This window comes from Sphaerodactylus townsendi, linkage group LG06 (assembly GCF_021028975.2).
Source record: "Sphaerodactylus townsendi isolate TG3544 linkage group LG06, MPM_Stown_v2.3, whole genome shotgun sequence".
Taxonomy (NCBI): domain Eukaryota; kingdom Metazoa; phylum Chordata; class Lepidosauria; order Squamata; family Sphaerodactylidae; genus Sphaerodactylus; species Sphaerodactylus townsendi.
In genome coordinates this window covers 83,757,395-83,773,819 of record NC_059430.1, presented here as the reverse complement: position 1 = coordinate 83,773,819, position 16,425 = coordinate 83,757,395, and the positions used below count along the sequence as shown (strand labels likewise).

Here is a 16,425-nt window from a genome sequence, read left to right as displayed (position 1 = left end):
GGGGTGGGGGGGGGGGGGGGTGGGGGGGGGGGGGGGTGGGGGGGGGGGGGGGTGGGGGGGGGGGGGGGTGGGGGGGGGGGGGGGTGGGGGGGGGGGGGGGTGGGGGGGGGGGGGGGTGGGGGGGGGGGGGGGTGGGGGGGGGGGGGGGTGGGGGGGGGGGGGGGTGGGGGGGGGGGGGGGTGGGGGGGGGGGGGGGTGGGGGGGGGGGGGGGTGGGGGGGGGGGGGGGTGGGGGGGGGGGGGGGTGGGGGGGGGGGGGGGTGGGGGGGGGGGGGGGTGGGGGGGGGGGGGGGTGGGGGGGGGGGGGGGTGGGGGGGGGGGGGGGTGGGGGGGGGGGGGGGTGGGGGGGGGGGGGGGTGGGGGGGGGGGGGGGTGGGGGGGGGGGGGGGTGGGGGGGGGGGGGGGTGGGGGGGGGGGGGGGTGGGGGGGGGGGGGGGTGGGGGGGGGGGGGGGTGGGGGGGGGGGGGGGTGGGGGGGGGGGGGGGTGGGGGGGGGGGGGGGTGGGGGGGGGGGGGGGTGGGGGGGGGGGGGGGTGGGGGGGGGGGGGGGTGGGGGGGGGGGGGGGTGGGGGGGGGGGGGGGTGGGGGGGGGGGGGGGTGGGGGGGGGGGGGGGTGGGGGGGGGGGGGGGTGGGGGGGGGGGGGGGTGGGGGGGGGGGGGGGTGGGGGGGGGGGGGGGTGGGGGGGGGGGGGGGTGGGGGGGGGGGGGGGTGGGGGGGGGGGGGGGTGGGGGGGGGGGGGGGTGGGGGGGGGGGGGGGTGGGGGGGGGGGGGGGTGGGGGGGGGGGGGGGTGGGGGGGGGGGGGGGTGGGGGGGGGGGGGGGTGGGGGGGGGGGGGGGTGGGGGGGGGGGGGGGTGGGGGGGGGGGGGGGTGGGGGGGGGGGGGGGTGGGGGGGGGGGGGGGTGGGGGGGGGGGGGGGTGGGGGGGGGGGGGGGTGGGGGGGGGGGGGGGTGGGGGGGGGGGGGGGTGGGGGGGGGGGGGGGTGGGGGGGGGGGGGGGTGGGGGGGGGGGGGGGTGGGGGGGGGGGGGGGTGGGGGGGGGGGGGGGTGGGGGGGGGGGGGGGTGGGGGGGGGGGGGGGTGGGGGGGGGGGGGGGTGGGGGGGGGGGGGGGTGGGGGGGGGGGGGGGTGGGGGGGGGGGGGGGTGGGGGGGGGGGGGGGTGGGGGGGGGGGGGGGTGGGGGGGGGGGGGGGTGGGGGGGGGGGGGGGTGGGGGGGGGGGGGGGTGGGGGGGGGGGGGGGTGGGGGGGGGGGGGGGTGGGGGGGGGGGGGGGTGGGGGGGGGGGGGGGTGGGGGGGGGGGGGGGTGGGGGGGGGGGGGGGTGGGGGGGGGGGGGGGTGGGGGGGGGGGGGGGTGGGGGGGGGGGGGGGTGGGGGGGGGGGGGGGTGGGGGGGGGGGGGGGTGGGGGGGGGGGGGGGTGGGGGGGGGGGGGGGTGGGGGGGGGGGGGGGTGGGGGGGGGGGGGGGTGGGGGGGGGGGGGGGTGGGGGGGGGGGGGGGTGGGGGGGGGGGGGGGTGGGGGGGGGGGGGGGTGGGGGGGGGGGGGGGTGGGGGGGGGGGGGGGTGGGGGGGGGGGGGGGTGGGGGGGGGGGGGGGTGGGGGGGGGGGGGGGTGGGGGGGGGGGGGGGTGGGGGGGGGGGGGGGTGGGGGGGGGGGGGGGTGGGGGGGGGGGGGGGTGGGGGGGGGGGGGGGTGGGGGGGGGGGGGGGTGGGGGGGGGGGGGGGTGGGGGGGGGGGGGGGTGGGGGGGGGGGGGGGTGGGGGGGGGGGGGGGTGGGGGGGGGGGGGGGTGGGGGGGGGGGGGGGTGGGGGGGGGGGGGGGTGGGGGGGGGGGGGGGTGGGGGGGGGGGGGGGTGGGGGGGGGGGGGGGTGGGGGGGGGGGGGGGTGGGGGGGGGGGGGGGTGGGGGGGGGGGGGGGTGGGGGGGGGGGGGGGTGGGGGGGGGGGGGGGTGGGGGGGGGGGGGGGTGGGGGGGGGGGGGGGTGGGGGGGGGGGGGGGTGGGGGGGGGGGGGGGTGGGGGGGGGGGGGGGTGGGGGGGGGGGGGGGTGGGGGGGGGGGGGGGTGGGGGGGGGGGGGGGTGGGGGGGGGGGGGGGTGGGGGGGGGGGGGGGTGGGGGGGGGGGGGGGTGGGGGGGGGGGGGGGTGGGGGGGGGGGGGGGTGGGGGGGGGGGGGGGTGGGGGGGGGGGGGGGTGGGGGGGGGGGGGGGTGGGGGGGGGGGGGGGTGGGGGGGGGGGGGGGTGGGGGGGGGGGGGGGTGGGGGGGGGGGGGGGTGGGGGGGGGGGGGGGTGGGGGGGGGGGGGGGTGGGGGGGGGGGGGGGTGGGGGGGGGGGGGGGTGGGGGGGGGGGGGGGTGGGGGGGGGGGGGGGTGGGGGGGGGGGGGGGTGGGGGGGGGGGGGGGTGGGGGGGGGGGGGGGTGGGGGGGGGGGGGGGTGGGGGGGGGGGGGGGTGGGGGGGGGGGGGGGTGGGGGGGGGGGGGGGTGGGGGGGGGGGGGGGTGGGGGGGGGGGGGGGTGGGGGGGGGGGGGGGTGGGGGGGGGGGGGGGTGGGGGGGGGGGGGGGTGGGGGGGGGGGGGGGTGGGGGGGGGGGGGGGTGGGGGGGGGGGGGGGTGGGGGGGGGGGGGGGTGGGGGGGGGGGGGGGTGGGGGGGGGGGGGGGTGGGGGGGGGGGGGGGTGGGGGGGGGGGGGGGTGGGGGGGGGGGGGGGTGGGGGGGGGGGGGGGTGGGGGGGGGGGGGGGTGGGGGGGGGGGGGGGTGGGGGGGGGGGGGGGTGGGGGGGGGGGGGGGTGGGGGGGGGGGGGGGTGGGGGGGGGGGGGGGTGGGGGGGGGGGGGGGTGGGGGGGGGGGGGGGTGGGGGGGGGGGGGGGTGGGGGGGGGGGGGGGTGGGGGGGGGGGGGGGTGGGGGGGGGGGGGGGTGGGGGGGGGGGGGGGTGGGGGGGGGGGGGGGTGGGGGGGGGGGGGGGTGGGGGGGGGGGGGGGTGGGGGGGGGGGGGGGTGGGGGGGGGGGGGGGTGGGGGGGGGGGGGGGTGGGGGGGGGGGGGGGTGGGGGGGGGGGGGGGTGGGGGGGGGGGGGGGTGGGGGGGGGGGGGGGTGGGGGGGGGGGGGGGTGGGGGGGGGGGGGGGTGGGGGGGGGGGGGGGTGGGGGGGGGGGGGGGTGGGGGGGGGGGGGGGTGGGGGGGGGGGGGGGTGGGGGGGGGGGGGGGTGGGGGGGGGGGGGGGTGGGGGGGGGGGGGGGTGGGGGGGGGGGGGGGTGGGGGGGGGGGGGGGTGGGGGGGGGGGGGGGTGGGGGGGGGGGGGGGTGGGGGGGGGGGGGGGTGGGGGGGGGGGGGGGTGGGGGGGGGGGGGGGTGGGGGGGGGGGGGGGTGGGGGGGGGGGGGGGTGGGGGGGGGGGGGGGTGGGGGGGGGGGGGGGTGGGGGGGGGGGGGGGTGGGGGGGGGGGGGGGTGGGGGGGGGGGGGGGTGGGGGGGGGGGGGGGTGGGGGGGGGGGGGGGTGGGGGGGGGGGGGGGTGGGGGGGGGGGGGGGTGGGGGGGGGGGGGGGTGGGGGGGGGGGGGGGTGGGGGGGGGGGGGGGTGGGGGGGGGGGGGGGTGGGGGGGGGGGGGGGTGGGGGGGGGGGGGGGTGGGGGGGGGGGGGGGTGGGGGGGGGGGGGGGTGGGGGGGGGGGGGGGTGGGGGGGGGGGGGGGTGGGGGGGGGGGGGGGTGGGGGGGGGGGGGGGTGGGGGGGGGGGGGGGTGGGGGGGGGGGGGGGTGGGGGGGGGGGGGGGTGGGGGGGGGGGGGGGTGGGGGGGGGGGGGGGTGGGGGGGGGGGGGGGTGGGGGGGGGGGGGGGTGGGGGGGGGGGGGGGTGGGGGGGGGGGGGGGTGGGGGGGGGGGGGGGTGGGGGGGGGGGGGGGTGGGGGGGGGGGGGGGTGGGGGGGGGGGGGGGTGGGGGGGGGGGGGGGTGGGGGGGGGGGGGGGTGGGGGGGGGGGGGGGTGGGGGGGGGGGGGGGTGGGGGGGGGGGGGGGTGGGGGGGGGGGGGGGTGGGGGGGGGGGGGGGTGGGGGGGGGGGGGGGTGGGGGGGGGGGGGGGTGGGGGGGGGGGGGGGTGGGGGGGGGGGGGGGTGGGGGGGGGGGGGGGTGGGGGGGGGGGGGGGTGGGGGGGGGGGGGGGTGGGGGGGGGGGGGGGTGGGGGGGGGGGGGGGTGGGGGGGGGGGGGGGTGGGGGGGGGGGGGGGTGGGGGGGGGGGGGGGTGGGGGGGGGGGGGGGTGGGGGGGGGGGGGGGTGGGGGGGGGGGGGGGTGGGGGGGGGGGGGGGTGGGGGGGGGGGGGGGTGGGGGGGGGGGGGGGTGGGGGGGGGGGGGGGTGGGGGGGGGGGGGGGTGGGGGGGGGGGGGGGTGGGGGGGGGGGGGGGTGGGGGGGGGGGGGGGTGGGGGGGGGGGGGGGTGGGGGGGGGGGGGGGTGGGGGGGGGGGGGGGTGGGGGGGGGGGGGGGTGGGGGGGGGGGGGGGTGGGGGGGGGGGGGGGTGGGGGGGGGGGGGGGTGGGGGGGGGGGGGGGTGGGGGGGGGGGGGGGTGGGGGGGGGGGGGGGTGGGGGGGGGGGGGGGTGGGGGGGGGGGGGGGTGGGGGGGGGGGGGGGTGGGGGGGGGGGGGGGTGGGGGGGGGGGGGGGTGGGGGGGGGGGGGGGTGGGGGGGGGGGGGGGTGGGGGGGGGGGGGGGTGGGGGGGGGGGGGGGTGGGGGGGGGGGGGGGTGGGGGGGGGGGGGGGTGGGGGGGGGGGGGGGTGGGGGGGGGGGGGGGTGGGGGGGGGGGGGGGTGGGGGGGGGGGGGGGTGGGGGGGGGGGGGGGTGGGGGGGGGGGGGGGTGGGGGGGGGGGGGGGTGGGGGGGGGGGGGGGTGGGGGGGGGGGGGGGTGGGGGGGGGGGGGGGTGGGGGGGGGGGGGGGTGGGGGGGGGGGGGGGTGGGGGGGGGGGGGGGTGGGGGGGGGGGGGGGTGGGGGGGGGGGGGGGTGGGGGGGGGGGGGGGTGGGGGGGGGGGGGGGTGGGGGGGGGGGGGGGTGGGGGGGGGGGGGGGTGGGGGGGGGGGGGGGTGGGGGGGGGGGGGGGTGGGGGGGGGGGGGGGTGGGGGGGGGGGGGGGTGGGGGGGGGGGGGGGTGGGGGGGGGGGGGGGTGGGGGGGGGGGGGGGTGGGGGGGGGGGGGGGTGGGGGGGGGGGGGGGTGGGGGGGGGGGGGGGTGGGGGGGGGGGGGGGTGGGGGGGGGGGGGGGTGGGGGGGGGGGGGGGTGGGGGGGGGGGGGGGTGGGGGGGGGGGGGGGTGGGGGGGGGGGGGGGTGGGGGGGGGGGGGGGTGGGGGGGGGGGGGGGTGGGGGGGGGGGGGGGTGGGGGGGGGGGGGGGTGGGGGGGGGGGGGGGTGGGGGGGGGGGGGGGTGGGGGGGGGGGGGGGTGGGGGGGGGGGGGGGTGGGGGGGGGGGGGGGTGGGGGGGGGGGGGGGTGGGGGGGGGGGGGGGTGGGGGGGGGGGGGGGTGGGGGGGGGGGGGGGTGGGGGGGGGGGGGGGTGGGGGGGGGGGGGGGTGGGGGGGGGGGGGGGTGGGGGGGGGGGGGGGTGGGGGGGGGGGGGGGTGGGGGGGGGGGGGGGTGGGGGGGGGGGGGGGTGGGGGGGGGGGGGGGTGGGGGGGGGGGGGGGTGGGGGGGGGGGGGGGTGGGGGGGGGGGGGGGTGGGGGGGGGGGGGGGTGGGGGGGGGGGGGGGTGGGGGGGGGGGGGGGTGGGGGGGGGGGGGGGTGGGGGGGGGGGGGGGTGGGGGGGGGGGGGGGTGGGGGGGGGGGGGGGTGGGGGGGGGGGGGGGTGGGGGGGGGGGGGGGTGGGGGGGGGGGGGGGTGGGGGGGGGGGGGGGTGGGGGGGGGGGGGGGTGGGGGGGGGGGGGGGTGGGGGGGGGGGGGGGTGGGGGGGGGGGGGGGTGGGGGGGGGGGGGGGTGGGGGGGGGGGGGGGTGGGGGGGGGGGGGGGTGGGGGGGGGGGGGGGTGGGGGGGGGGGGGGGTGGGGGGGGGGGGGGGTGGGGGGGGGGGGGGGTGGGGGGGGGGGGGGGTGGGGGGGGGGGGGGGTGGGGGGGGGGGGGGGTGGGGGGGGGGGGGGGTGGGGGGGGGGGGGGGTGGGGGGGGGGGGGGGTGGGGGGGGGGGGGGGTGGGGGGGGGGGGGGGTGGGGGGGGGGGGGGGTGGGGGGGGGGGGGGGTGGGGGGGGGGGGGGGTGGGGGGGGGGGGGGGTGGGGGGGGGGGGGGGTGGGGGGGGGGGGGGGTGGGGGGGGGGGGGGGTGGGGGGGGGGGGGGGTGGGGGGGGGGGGGGGTGGGGGGGGGGGGGGGTGGGGGGGGGGGGGGGTGGGGGGGGGGGGGGGTGGGGGGGGGGGGGGGTGGGGGGGGGGGGGGGTGGGGGGGGGGGGGGGTGGGGGGGGGGGGGGGTGGGGGGGGGGGGGGGTGGGGGGGGGGGGGGGTGGGGGGGGGGGGGGGTGGGGGGGGGGGGGGGTGGGGGGGGGGGGGGGTGGGGGGGGGGGGGGGTGGGGGGGGGGGGGGGTGGGGGGGGGGGGGGGTGGGGGGGGGGGGGGGTGGGGGGGGGGGGGGGTGGGGGGGGGGGGGGGTGGGGGGGGGGGGGGGTGGGGGGGGGGGGGGGTGGGGGGGGGGGGGGGTGGGGGGGGGGGGGGGTGGGGGGGGGGGGGGGTGGGGGGGGGGGGGGGTGGGGGGGGGGGGGGGTGGGGGGGGGGGGGGGTGGGGGGGGGGGGGGGTGGGGGGGGGGGGGGGTGGGGGGGGGGGGGGGTGGGGGGGGGGGGGGGTGGGGGGGGGGGGGGGTGGGGGGGGGGGGGGGTGGGGGGGGGGGGGGGTGGGGGGGGGGGGGGGTGGGGGGGGGGGGGGGTGGGGGGGGGGGGGGGTGGGGGGGGGGGGGGGTGGGGGGGGGGGGGGGTGGGGGGGGGGGGGGGTGGGGGGGGGGGGGGGTGGGGGGGGGGGGGGGTGGGGGGGGGGGGGGGTGGGGGGGGGGGGGGGTGGGGGGGGGGGGGGGTGGGGGGGGGGGGGGGTGGGGGGGGGGGGGGGTGGGGGGGGGGGGGGGTGGGGGGGGGGGGGGGTGGGGGGGGGGGGGGGTGGGGGGGGGGGGGGGTGGGGGGGGGGGGGGGTGGGGGGGGGGGGGGGTGGGGGGGGGGGGGGGTGGGGGGGGGGGGGGGTGGGGGGGGGGGGGGGTGGGGGGGGGGGGGGGTGGGGGGGGGGGGGGGTGGGGGGGGGGGGGGGTGGGGGGGGGGGGGGGTGGGGGGGGGGGGGGGTGGGGGGGGGGGGGGGTGGGGGGGGGGGGGGGTGGGGGGGGGGGGGGGTGGGGGGGGGGGGGGGTGGGGGGGGGGGGGGGTGGGGGGGGGGGGGGGTGGGGGGGGGGGGGGGTGGGGGGGGGGGGGGGTGGGGGGGGGGGGGGGTGGGGGGGGGGGGGGGTGGGGGGGGGGGGGGGTGGGGGGGGGGGGGGGTGGGGGGGGGGGGGGGTGGGGGGGGGGGGGGGTGGGGGGGGGGGGGGGTGGGGGGGGGGGGGGGTGGGGGGGGGGGGGGGTGGGGGGGGGGGGGGGTGGGGGGGGGGGGGGGTGGGGGGGGGGGGGGGTGGGGGGGGGGGGGGGTGGGGGGGGGGGGGGGTGGGGGGGGGGGGGGGTGGGGGGGGGGGGGGGTGGGGGGGGGGGGGGGTGGGGGGGGGGGGGGGTGGGGGGGGGGGGGGGTGGGGGGGGGGGGGGGTGGGGGGGGGGGGGGGTGGGGGGGGGGGGGGGTGGGGGGGGGGGGGGGTGGGGGGGGGGGGGGGTGGGGGGGGGGGGGGGTGGGGGGGGGGGGGGGTGGGGGGGGGGGGGGGTGGGGGGGGGGGGGGGTGGGGGGGGGGGGGGGTGGGGGGGGGGGGGGGTGGGGGGGGGGGGGGGTGGGGGCACTCCAGATGTTCATGGACTACAATTCCCATCAGCCCCTGCCAACATGACCAATTGGCCATGCTGGCAGGGGCTGATGGGAATTGTAGTCCATGAACATCTGGAGTGCCATAGGTTCGCCACCACGGCACTAGTCATTCTGTCAAAAACCCAAATCTTACCATGATAGAAACAAATACCCATTGTTGTCTGAGAAGGATATTTATAAATTTACAGACATTCTGATATTGCTATTAGCATGTCAAACAATCACAGATAGATTATTTGCCACAGGTAGGATCAGTTGGATATGGCAGGTCACGGTTGCAGGTGGGCATAGGGATTGAGGGAGTGTGGATTCTTAATTATTATGAAAACCTCTGAGTAATCACTTCAGACTTAGCCAGCGCCTTTGTAGATTCTATCAGATCATTTCACTGAACTATCTTGACTGCTAAAATGATTATACTCTGACAGAGTGACAGTTTTCCATGCTCAACGTTGGACAGATATGAGCTTTTAGGCATTACCTTCATTCATCTAATGTCTCAGTACATAAATATGTCTTTGTTTCCTTTTTCCCTTTGTTTTTAGTACAAAGTCCTTTCGGTTCTCCCAGGATCTGGGATGGGTATTGCAGTCTCAACACCATCTACACAGAAAGTAAGTAGGCAAATAAAAATGCCTGGTCAGTGTTACTAGCAGTCCAATCCACAGCCCTAGCAACTAGGCATGGCATTGCTGCCTCCCCACCACTTCTGGAGGACTTTCCAGCATCATGGAGAGAAAGAAAAAACTCCTAAAGAATCCTATCACTGGAAAGCTCTCTATAGGGTCTAATCCAAGCCCTGGGCCACGATTTAACTGGCCACAAAGCCAGGGTGGAAGCTGACTAACATTGGCACAATCTTTGGTAATGCCTCTGGTACACCCCTTCCATGCCAATGGGGCTGGTGGCCACGCAAAAGACCTGATGCGGTACCCTGTGCTGTGCTTGAACATAGCAGAGGGCCATGGCGTGTTTGCCCCTTCGGTTGAGTAAGGGCCCTGAGGAGCAAATTTATCCATGTGGACTCATGCCACCTCCACAGGTTGATTCAGCCATTGCTTTGGCTATACCTTCATGCTCAAAAACATTATTAGTTTTCCATTAGTTTTTGGAGCACTTCGAGAATAGCCCGGCCTTAATTTTAGAGGTTTAATTGTAGTGCATGTTGTCCAGTGGCTCACATAATGTGCTGCATAGATTTATGCCATCTTGTCATCTGTGCACAGCCCATGTGAAGTTCTGTAGCTACTTGACTTGAAGGAAAATTGGCAGTGTCTTTGCTCCATCAGCCCATCATAGAGTTTGACTCTGTAACAAGTTACTTGGGCACTTGGCAGCACTGTTCTGGTGAACTGTGTGTGCAGTAGATGTAGTAGATGTGCCACCCTTTAGAAGCATACTTCATGCAGCAGCTTCTAGAATTGTACAGTAATACCAGGTATACGAATAGAACTCTAGAATTCAGCAGTCTCCACACAGGTATTTCTAAAGTACATTTTCCAGTTGTAGAAGATTGACTGTTTTTTATTATTCATAACAAGAAGTACCTATTTATATTTTATTATTTTCATATTTGTATGTAACTATTGGAATTATAAGTTTTAACACATAATCATAGTGCAGGAATCTCTCTAGTTTGGTGGCTGTTAACTTTCCTGTTTTCTGTCTTTGGAAGCCTTTAGTGTTTGGTGCCATGGTACACAGAGATGAAGCTTTTGAGACCATTTTCAGCCAGTATATGAAGATAACTTCAGCAGCATCCTCCAGCGAAAGCTAGTACATCACGATGGCTGGTTCTTCTAGGGGACTTCCTTTTTTAAAATTTGGTTTACTCTCTTGGTTGTGGGAGAAAAGGTGGAACACCCTTCATCAGTTCTGCAATAATTTCCTTCATTGCACATACCTTGCATTACATAAACATATTTTATATATGCCTTCATGTTTTTGTTTTTTAAAGCTTTTGTAAAAAAAAAACAAAAAAGGAAAAAAGAAAGTGCTATCATCACTTTTCGCCTTGCACATTAAGCACTTTTAATGTTTATTTACTGGCATTTAGAAAAATTATAGGAAGGTATTTGGCACAATTAGTGGAGGGTAGACCGAGGGAAATGCCTTTCCCAGCCCTAGAATCCCAGGATATGGTTGTACATTCTGTTCTTCCTCTGCTGGCAGTCCTGCACTCAGCTGTATATGTACAAGTCCAGTTGTGGAATTCATATATGCACAATTGGATACAGGATTACAGTCAGACATTGTAAAACAAGTTAATGTGCTTTTGAAGGTCACTCTTTTGCTGAACTAATCAATAGATAAATATTAGTTGAAGGTATGAATATCAGTAGTTGTGCTTCAGACAAACTTTCTTACCAGCTACTGTACCTTTTCAATTGGACAAGGCAAAGCTGTTGTCCTTCCTGCTGGCTGGGTTTCTGGCATGGCAAATTATGTGGTATTTCTGAGGGAAAAGCTTGAAATCTTGCATTTGGTAATCTTCTGGCCGTTAGATATGTCAGGCCAGTGGTATTTCTGGAATATTTAAGAGCACTTCTTGGCGGAAGTTTTGTGAAAAGGAATTACTCCTTAGCAGAGAGCAGGGTATGTTCCTTCCCCTCCTTCCCCACCCTGGGTACCCATAATAAAGGCACTTTGCTAATGTAATAAATGTTGTTCCTGTTTCAATGGGGAACATCATTTGGGGCAGATTTAATTGTGGATCTTTATTTTAAGGACCTTTTTAGATAATACAGAACAGTATGACTCCTCTGTCTTCACAGGTTTGCTGAAATTGGGTTTTCTTCCTTTAAATTCAGCAGTGCAAATATTTTAAAGTCATGAAAACTTGTGTTCTATGTAGTAAGGGCTCACCTTGAGAGTCTCAACTGCCAAGACTCATAATTCATAATCAGACCTTCCCAGCATTTTTAAAAGACAGAGAGCAGATTTATGGGACCATGGTTTTGGACTGAGGCTCTGATATAGGGAGAAGAAGAGGTTTAACTCTTCTAACCTGTGTGGGTTTACCAATGAAAACATACAAACACAACCCACAGTGCTTTTAGGCAGCAGAAGAGCAGTGTGTGTGTGTGTGTGAGAGAGAGAGAGCGAGAGAGAGAGAGGCCTCTCAGCCACAAAAGAAGATGCAGAGACCCAAAAGCATGGATCTGTGTATAGTGTAGGTGTGAATAAAAGGATGAGTGGACAAAAGGTGGACAGGAAGGAAGGAGAAGAAGGGGAAGCCCCCCTAACCCTCCTAACCTGACACCCTAACAAGGACTTAAGAACGTAAAGGGAAAGCATGGATGTTGCATCTATGCAAAATGGATGTATATGTGTGTGTGTGAAGGGAACAAACACAAGAGAGAAAAAGGGTGCAAAAAGGGAGGGACACTAACCCTACAAACTAAACCCTAACCCTTTTCCTTTCCTTTTTGTCCCCCCCCCCCCCCCCGTTTAGAGCTCAATACAGCCATATTGAGTAGTAGTTTTGATTAGTGAATTAAAGTGGAAGCTGGATGGTTAAACATTTGTTCCCTTGCTCTGGGGTCTTGATCCAAACTGGAATTTCCCCCTGAAAAACATGCTTGGAAGATCTGATCATGAAATTCTCAGCATTGCACCTAATCAGGCCTCTTGAGTTCAGGTTTCTATGTCAAACTATCACTACTGGAATGTCCATGTTTATTTCTCCCTCTTCTTTCTTATTTTCATGACGTGCCTGATACACAGACATGTCAGTTTCTTTTGCTTGTTACTGGAGCTTCTTGCCACCGTTCACTCTTCTTCCTTCTGTAACAAACTTTATATGTGGAAGTCGTGAATCAAGAAATCATAATCCAGCCAATGTGTTACCTTTCAGTGTGTAAAATGGAGCCTCAACAGCCTTTTTTTTTTTAAATGACAACTTTGGGAAGTGAAGTAGTAGGAGAGCATAAATCTTTCTCACTGCCATTTTGCCATTGCAGTTCACTCACTTCCAGTTTACCTCTTGGGTGGGGGCTTGATTTTGCTTGCTAAGATGAACATGCTACTGGATGTTACAAGGAAGATAAGTGTTGGAAATGAAATGAAGAGGAGACATAAAAATTAGGGAAAAGATTGACCATTTCCCCACTCTAAATGGCCCTTTCCCCAAATAAGTACTTCATTAAAAAAATACGTAATGTCTAGTTAAACATCCATTTTACCTTGTCAGAAGAATTCAGATTCAGAAAAATTAGTTTCTGGATACTTTTGGTTCCTACTTGTGCCCGACATTGTTTATGTTTTTGAATGCATAAAGGATAAAGTAATCTTGAAAAAAAAAAGGTAGATTTTCATGTCCTAAGAGAATCAAACATGATTGATCAATTCTGAATTGTTCATCACAATCTACAACTTTGGTAAAACACAACTATATTAATGAAACAAGTTCCCTCAGTAGCAAAAGTATTATGTTTCTGTAACCTAGGCAATACAACTTATTTTAAAAAAATAATTGGACCTTTGATTTATATACATTTTCAAATAAAGTGGGTGAAAGTATGAGGGACAGTGGTAAATAAGCTTGATTCCATCTTTTAAAAAAGGTTTGTTGAACATCAACCCAGCAGATAAACAGAGTAGTACATTGTGGATAAATAAGCATTGATTAACTTAATGCCCTTGATATAACACAAATCAGAATCATTATGCATTGAGTTTGGTTTGTTTTTGGAGTTTGTTTTGGAGGGGGATAGATCCTTTGGGTGTTCATGAGATTCTCTCTTTTTGAAAAACAGATTATATTTTTTACAAAATGAACAGTTTTTTTCTTATTTTTGTATCATTTTTTCAAATGTAATTTTTACTGTCACTTAGATCATAAGAATACTGGTTCTGGTGTAAATCAGGTAACAGCACATATTACCTCCTCCCTTAGCAGCCAACTGAAGTATTGTTCTAGAATGTTGTTCCTTGAAATCCTTTCCAGCTCTGACATGATGGCAATGCCACAACACCTAATCACTTGTATTTTCAGAAGGGGAATAATAACACTAAGGAGAAGGTTCTGGAATACATAGTAGGTTTAATTCTCCCTCCCCTCTTTGATATTTCCAATACAGGTTTGTTTGGAATAATCTGCACTCTTAACAATGCAAATATGAAATCAGAATTGTTCATGTAATAAATGTTTTGCAAACTGTAATGCAGTGATGGTTTATTCAGTATCAAGGAACTGAGCAGGATCTTTAAAGTGGAAGTGATGCATATGACTGCACATTTTTTTGCAAAGTTCAAATTTATGTTGTGCAAAAAACTGCTGTAAAAGTAGTTTCTGCTGTGTGATATGCCCTTAATTCTACTGCTCCAAAAATAGCTTGAGGACCTCTGTTTTTTCTTTCCTATATCTTGAAATATTTTAACATTTGTCATCTTATTCTGTGTTTCTATAACCATTCTTCTGTAGTCTGAATTCATCTCCTATCACGGAATTTGCAGTATGGTGCTACTGAATGTAAATTCAGTAGTTCTACTTAATTGTGAAGTGTTATTTTCCACAGCATTTTTATTTTTAAAAACTCCCAGTTCATTCATATATTTGTTGTGTATATGTATTATTCTTATTACACCTGTGGCTTATTGGTGAATTCTTTGTATTTAATTCAATAACTTCTTTACTGGAAGTGAAGTGGTCAAGTTTGAGATCCTTTCTCAGCAACGAAGGAAGATGAAAACTGATCACATATAATGGTTTCCCCTTTAAATTTCCAGAAACAGAAGTTATGTTTTATGTAAGTACCCCTTTACTTTTGTGAGGCAAGATTCGATTATTGGTGAGTAACGTAGCAACGTCATACATGCACAAAGCCAGTTCATGATTTCTGCAGACCAAAGCTGTGCAGAAGATGGAAATATAACTAACTATTGCAAACCTTTAAGCAAACAAACCTGGTAGTTTATAACGAAGGATGTACATTTTTGGCAGATGTTTGATTTCTGCTACTAATCACTAATGGATGTGAAATAATTTTTATGTCTGAAGTTTGAGTCTATATTTTGAAGTTGTAAATAGTTCATTAGAAATGTAACTTTTGTTCATCAAGAGACTTGTACTGTATGAAAAAAATTTGCCCTGTACATTTTTTAAGAGAATCTTGTTTGTTTAAAAAAATTGTGGGAAGGGGTCTTGGTATAAATTATAATTTTTATTTAAATAAATTCTAAAAATGCTTCATGCTACATAATGTGTTTTCATTTCATTATTCAAAGTGAACAGTTTTGTCTATGATGCATTAAGTCTGTGGTTATCAGCTGTCTGGAGCAGGTGTGGGTTACCTGTTTGGCCCAAATACCCCCCAAAAATATTGCCTTCCTGTGAAAATGTTGGTATGCTAGCCAATAAAATTGGGAGATGGGTGAGATAAATGTAGTGCTTGGCCAGATATGCTTGGAGTAAGCCAAGCCACTAAAATTCTCCCAGCTTCTTGGGGATTTCCTTCAGACTGGGCTGGATTCCCTTCAGACTGGCTGTACAGGAAAGGAGGCAATGGCTGTCACTGTGTTCAATACTTCTAGATCCAGGAGTGCTGCCAGTGTCTCTCTTACTTGAAGAAGAAGAGTTGGATTTATATCCCCCCTTTCTGTCCTGTAGGAGACTCAAAGGGGCTTACAAACTCCTTTCCCGTCTCCCCTCACAACAAACACCCTGTGAGATAGGTGGGGCTGAGAGAGCTCAGAAGAACTGTGACTAGCCCAAGGTCACCCAGCTGGTGTGTGTGGGAGTGCACAGGCTAATCTGAATTCCCCAGATAAGCCTCCACAGCTCAAGTAGCAGAGCGGGGAATCAAACCCGGTTCCTCCAGATTAGAGTTCACCTGCTCTGAACCACTACGCCACTGCTTCTTCTGCTTAATGGCTGCTCCAACCACTACTTGTCCAGAGGTCTAGCCGTGGGTGCCTATGAAATTGTTTGGTGTACTGTCTTTGACACATGTGCACATGTTTTCAGAGAAATATCTCTCACCCCGCCTCCCTTCTCATGAAGTTCAGGCTTTACCAAAGATAATGCATTGTGTAGTTCAACCAGGGAGACATTCTACTGACAGACTAAACCCAGATTGCCTTCCAAATGCCAGCCATAGATGCAAGTGAAACATTAGGAGCAAAAACTAGCAGACTGGCCTCAACAGCTAGGTTCTGAACCAGGTTGGAATCGAATACATCAAGCATTAGGCCACTAAGAAGAGAATGCATAATAGTTGAGTTTTCTTGCCTATTTGTTCCATGTTCGTTTAGAACAAAAGTCTTATCCATTACTTTTAGTGTGAATGTGTACACTAGTACTGGGAAGCCTCCTACCACACTTTATTGCTTGTGTCCACCTTGTCCAGTTTTGTCCAGGATCGTTCCGTTTTGCTTCTACAAGTGAGAATTGTCATTGCCTAAAGAACAGTGGCAATTTCACCTAACTGGAAGTTTGGCAAAGAGGTGCAAGCAGCCTGCCAGTTTTATAACCTAAGTTACATTATTCATAAATAGCTCTATTCTATTGGGAAGGACTGTTACTCTGTTTTTTAAAGCATTCACTGGAAATATTTTAAAATGATAAAGAGTATAGAAATTCCGAAAACTTCACCATCTCTGACTTCTATTGCATGTTAACCCATCTCAGCACGGTCCAAAGTGTGGGCTCAGATCAGAACTATTTTTCTTTGCAGTGTTGAAATCAACTGCATGTGACAAGATCATGAACTGTTTGTGTGTGTATTATTCTTGTGTGTGTATCAGATCATGAACCGCTTGTGTGTATGCATAGCTCAGAGTGAGAGCGCAGGGCTTTCTCCATGAACCACTAGATGGAGAGCAAGGCTTGTACAGTTATTCACAAGTGCAGACAATAGCCATTGGTTGTTAAAATGCATTATTCAGCGACATGTGAATGAAGTGCATGGGTCCCTTATCTGAACATGAGTTACACTACTCTTACACGACTCCCATTTATTTTGAAGAGGCTTATGCAGGAAAATGTCAGCTGAACTGGCCCCTGTGTGGATTTTGGCTTGTTGCTGCCATTCCAGCGGCAGCTCTCTCCTTCCAGCACCAACTACCCAAAGATGGGCAAACCTGGCATTTTATTTGAAACCAGCTTTTGGAATATTGTTTGAGCTGCTCAGTAGCTTCCTCATTTCTATACATTTTAACTAGAGCAAGGAAATTGTTATACTGCTTGTCAACACCTGGAATCAATTTGTCACTGGCTGGGCAGCTGTTTGGCTGTAAATACAGAAGCCAGCACCTTGGAAAGTATATTGGATGTCACATTTCTTTCAGACAGAGCTACTGATGTGAGAAAAGAAGCTAAAAGAAATTCAGAATATGTAGTCTCTGAGACAACTTTTTTTTAAAAAAATTGATACTGCACAGGACATTATTTGTGTGCTTATTTCAGCCAGTGATAATCTTTAGTATGAAGCCAAGCATCGTAAGGGATTCCTATAAAACATTTGAAAGGAGGTATCTTTAGGGAAAAATTTCTGCCTCTGCGATAGAGCTTATG

At 65.4% G+C, this 16,425-nt stretch overlaps 1 protein-coding gene across 1 annotated transcript in view; it reads left to right on the top strand.

The window, feature by feature from the left end:
• Positions 1 to 14,108, top strand: part of GRAMD4 (GRAM domain containing 4) — a 102,334-nt gene extending 88,226 nt beyond the window's left edge. Inside the window, exons 15-16 of the mRNA XM_048501590.1 lie at positions 8,456 to 8,524; positions 9,586 to 14,108. Coding sequence (XP_048357547.1) covers positions 8,456 to 8,524; positions 9,586 to 9,687 — 171 coding nt within the window. The 3' untranslated portion in view covers positions 9,688 to 14,108. The remainder of the gene's footprint in view (positions 1 to 8,455; positions 8,525 to 9,585) is intronic.
• The last annotated feature ends 2,317 nt before the right edge of the window (positions 14,109 to 16,425 follow it).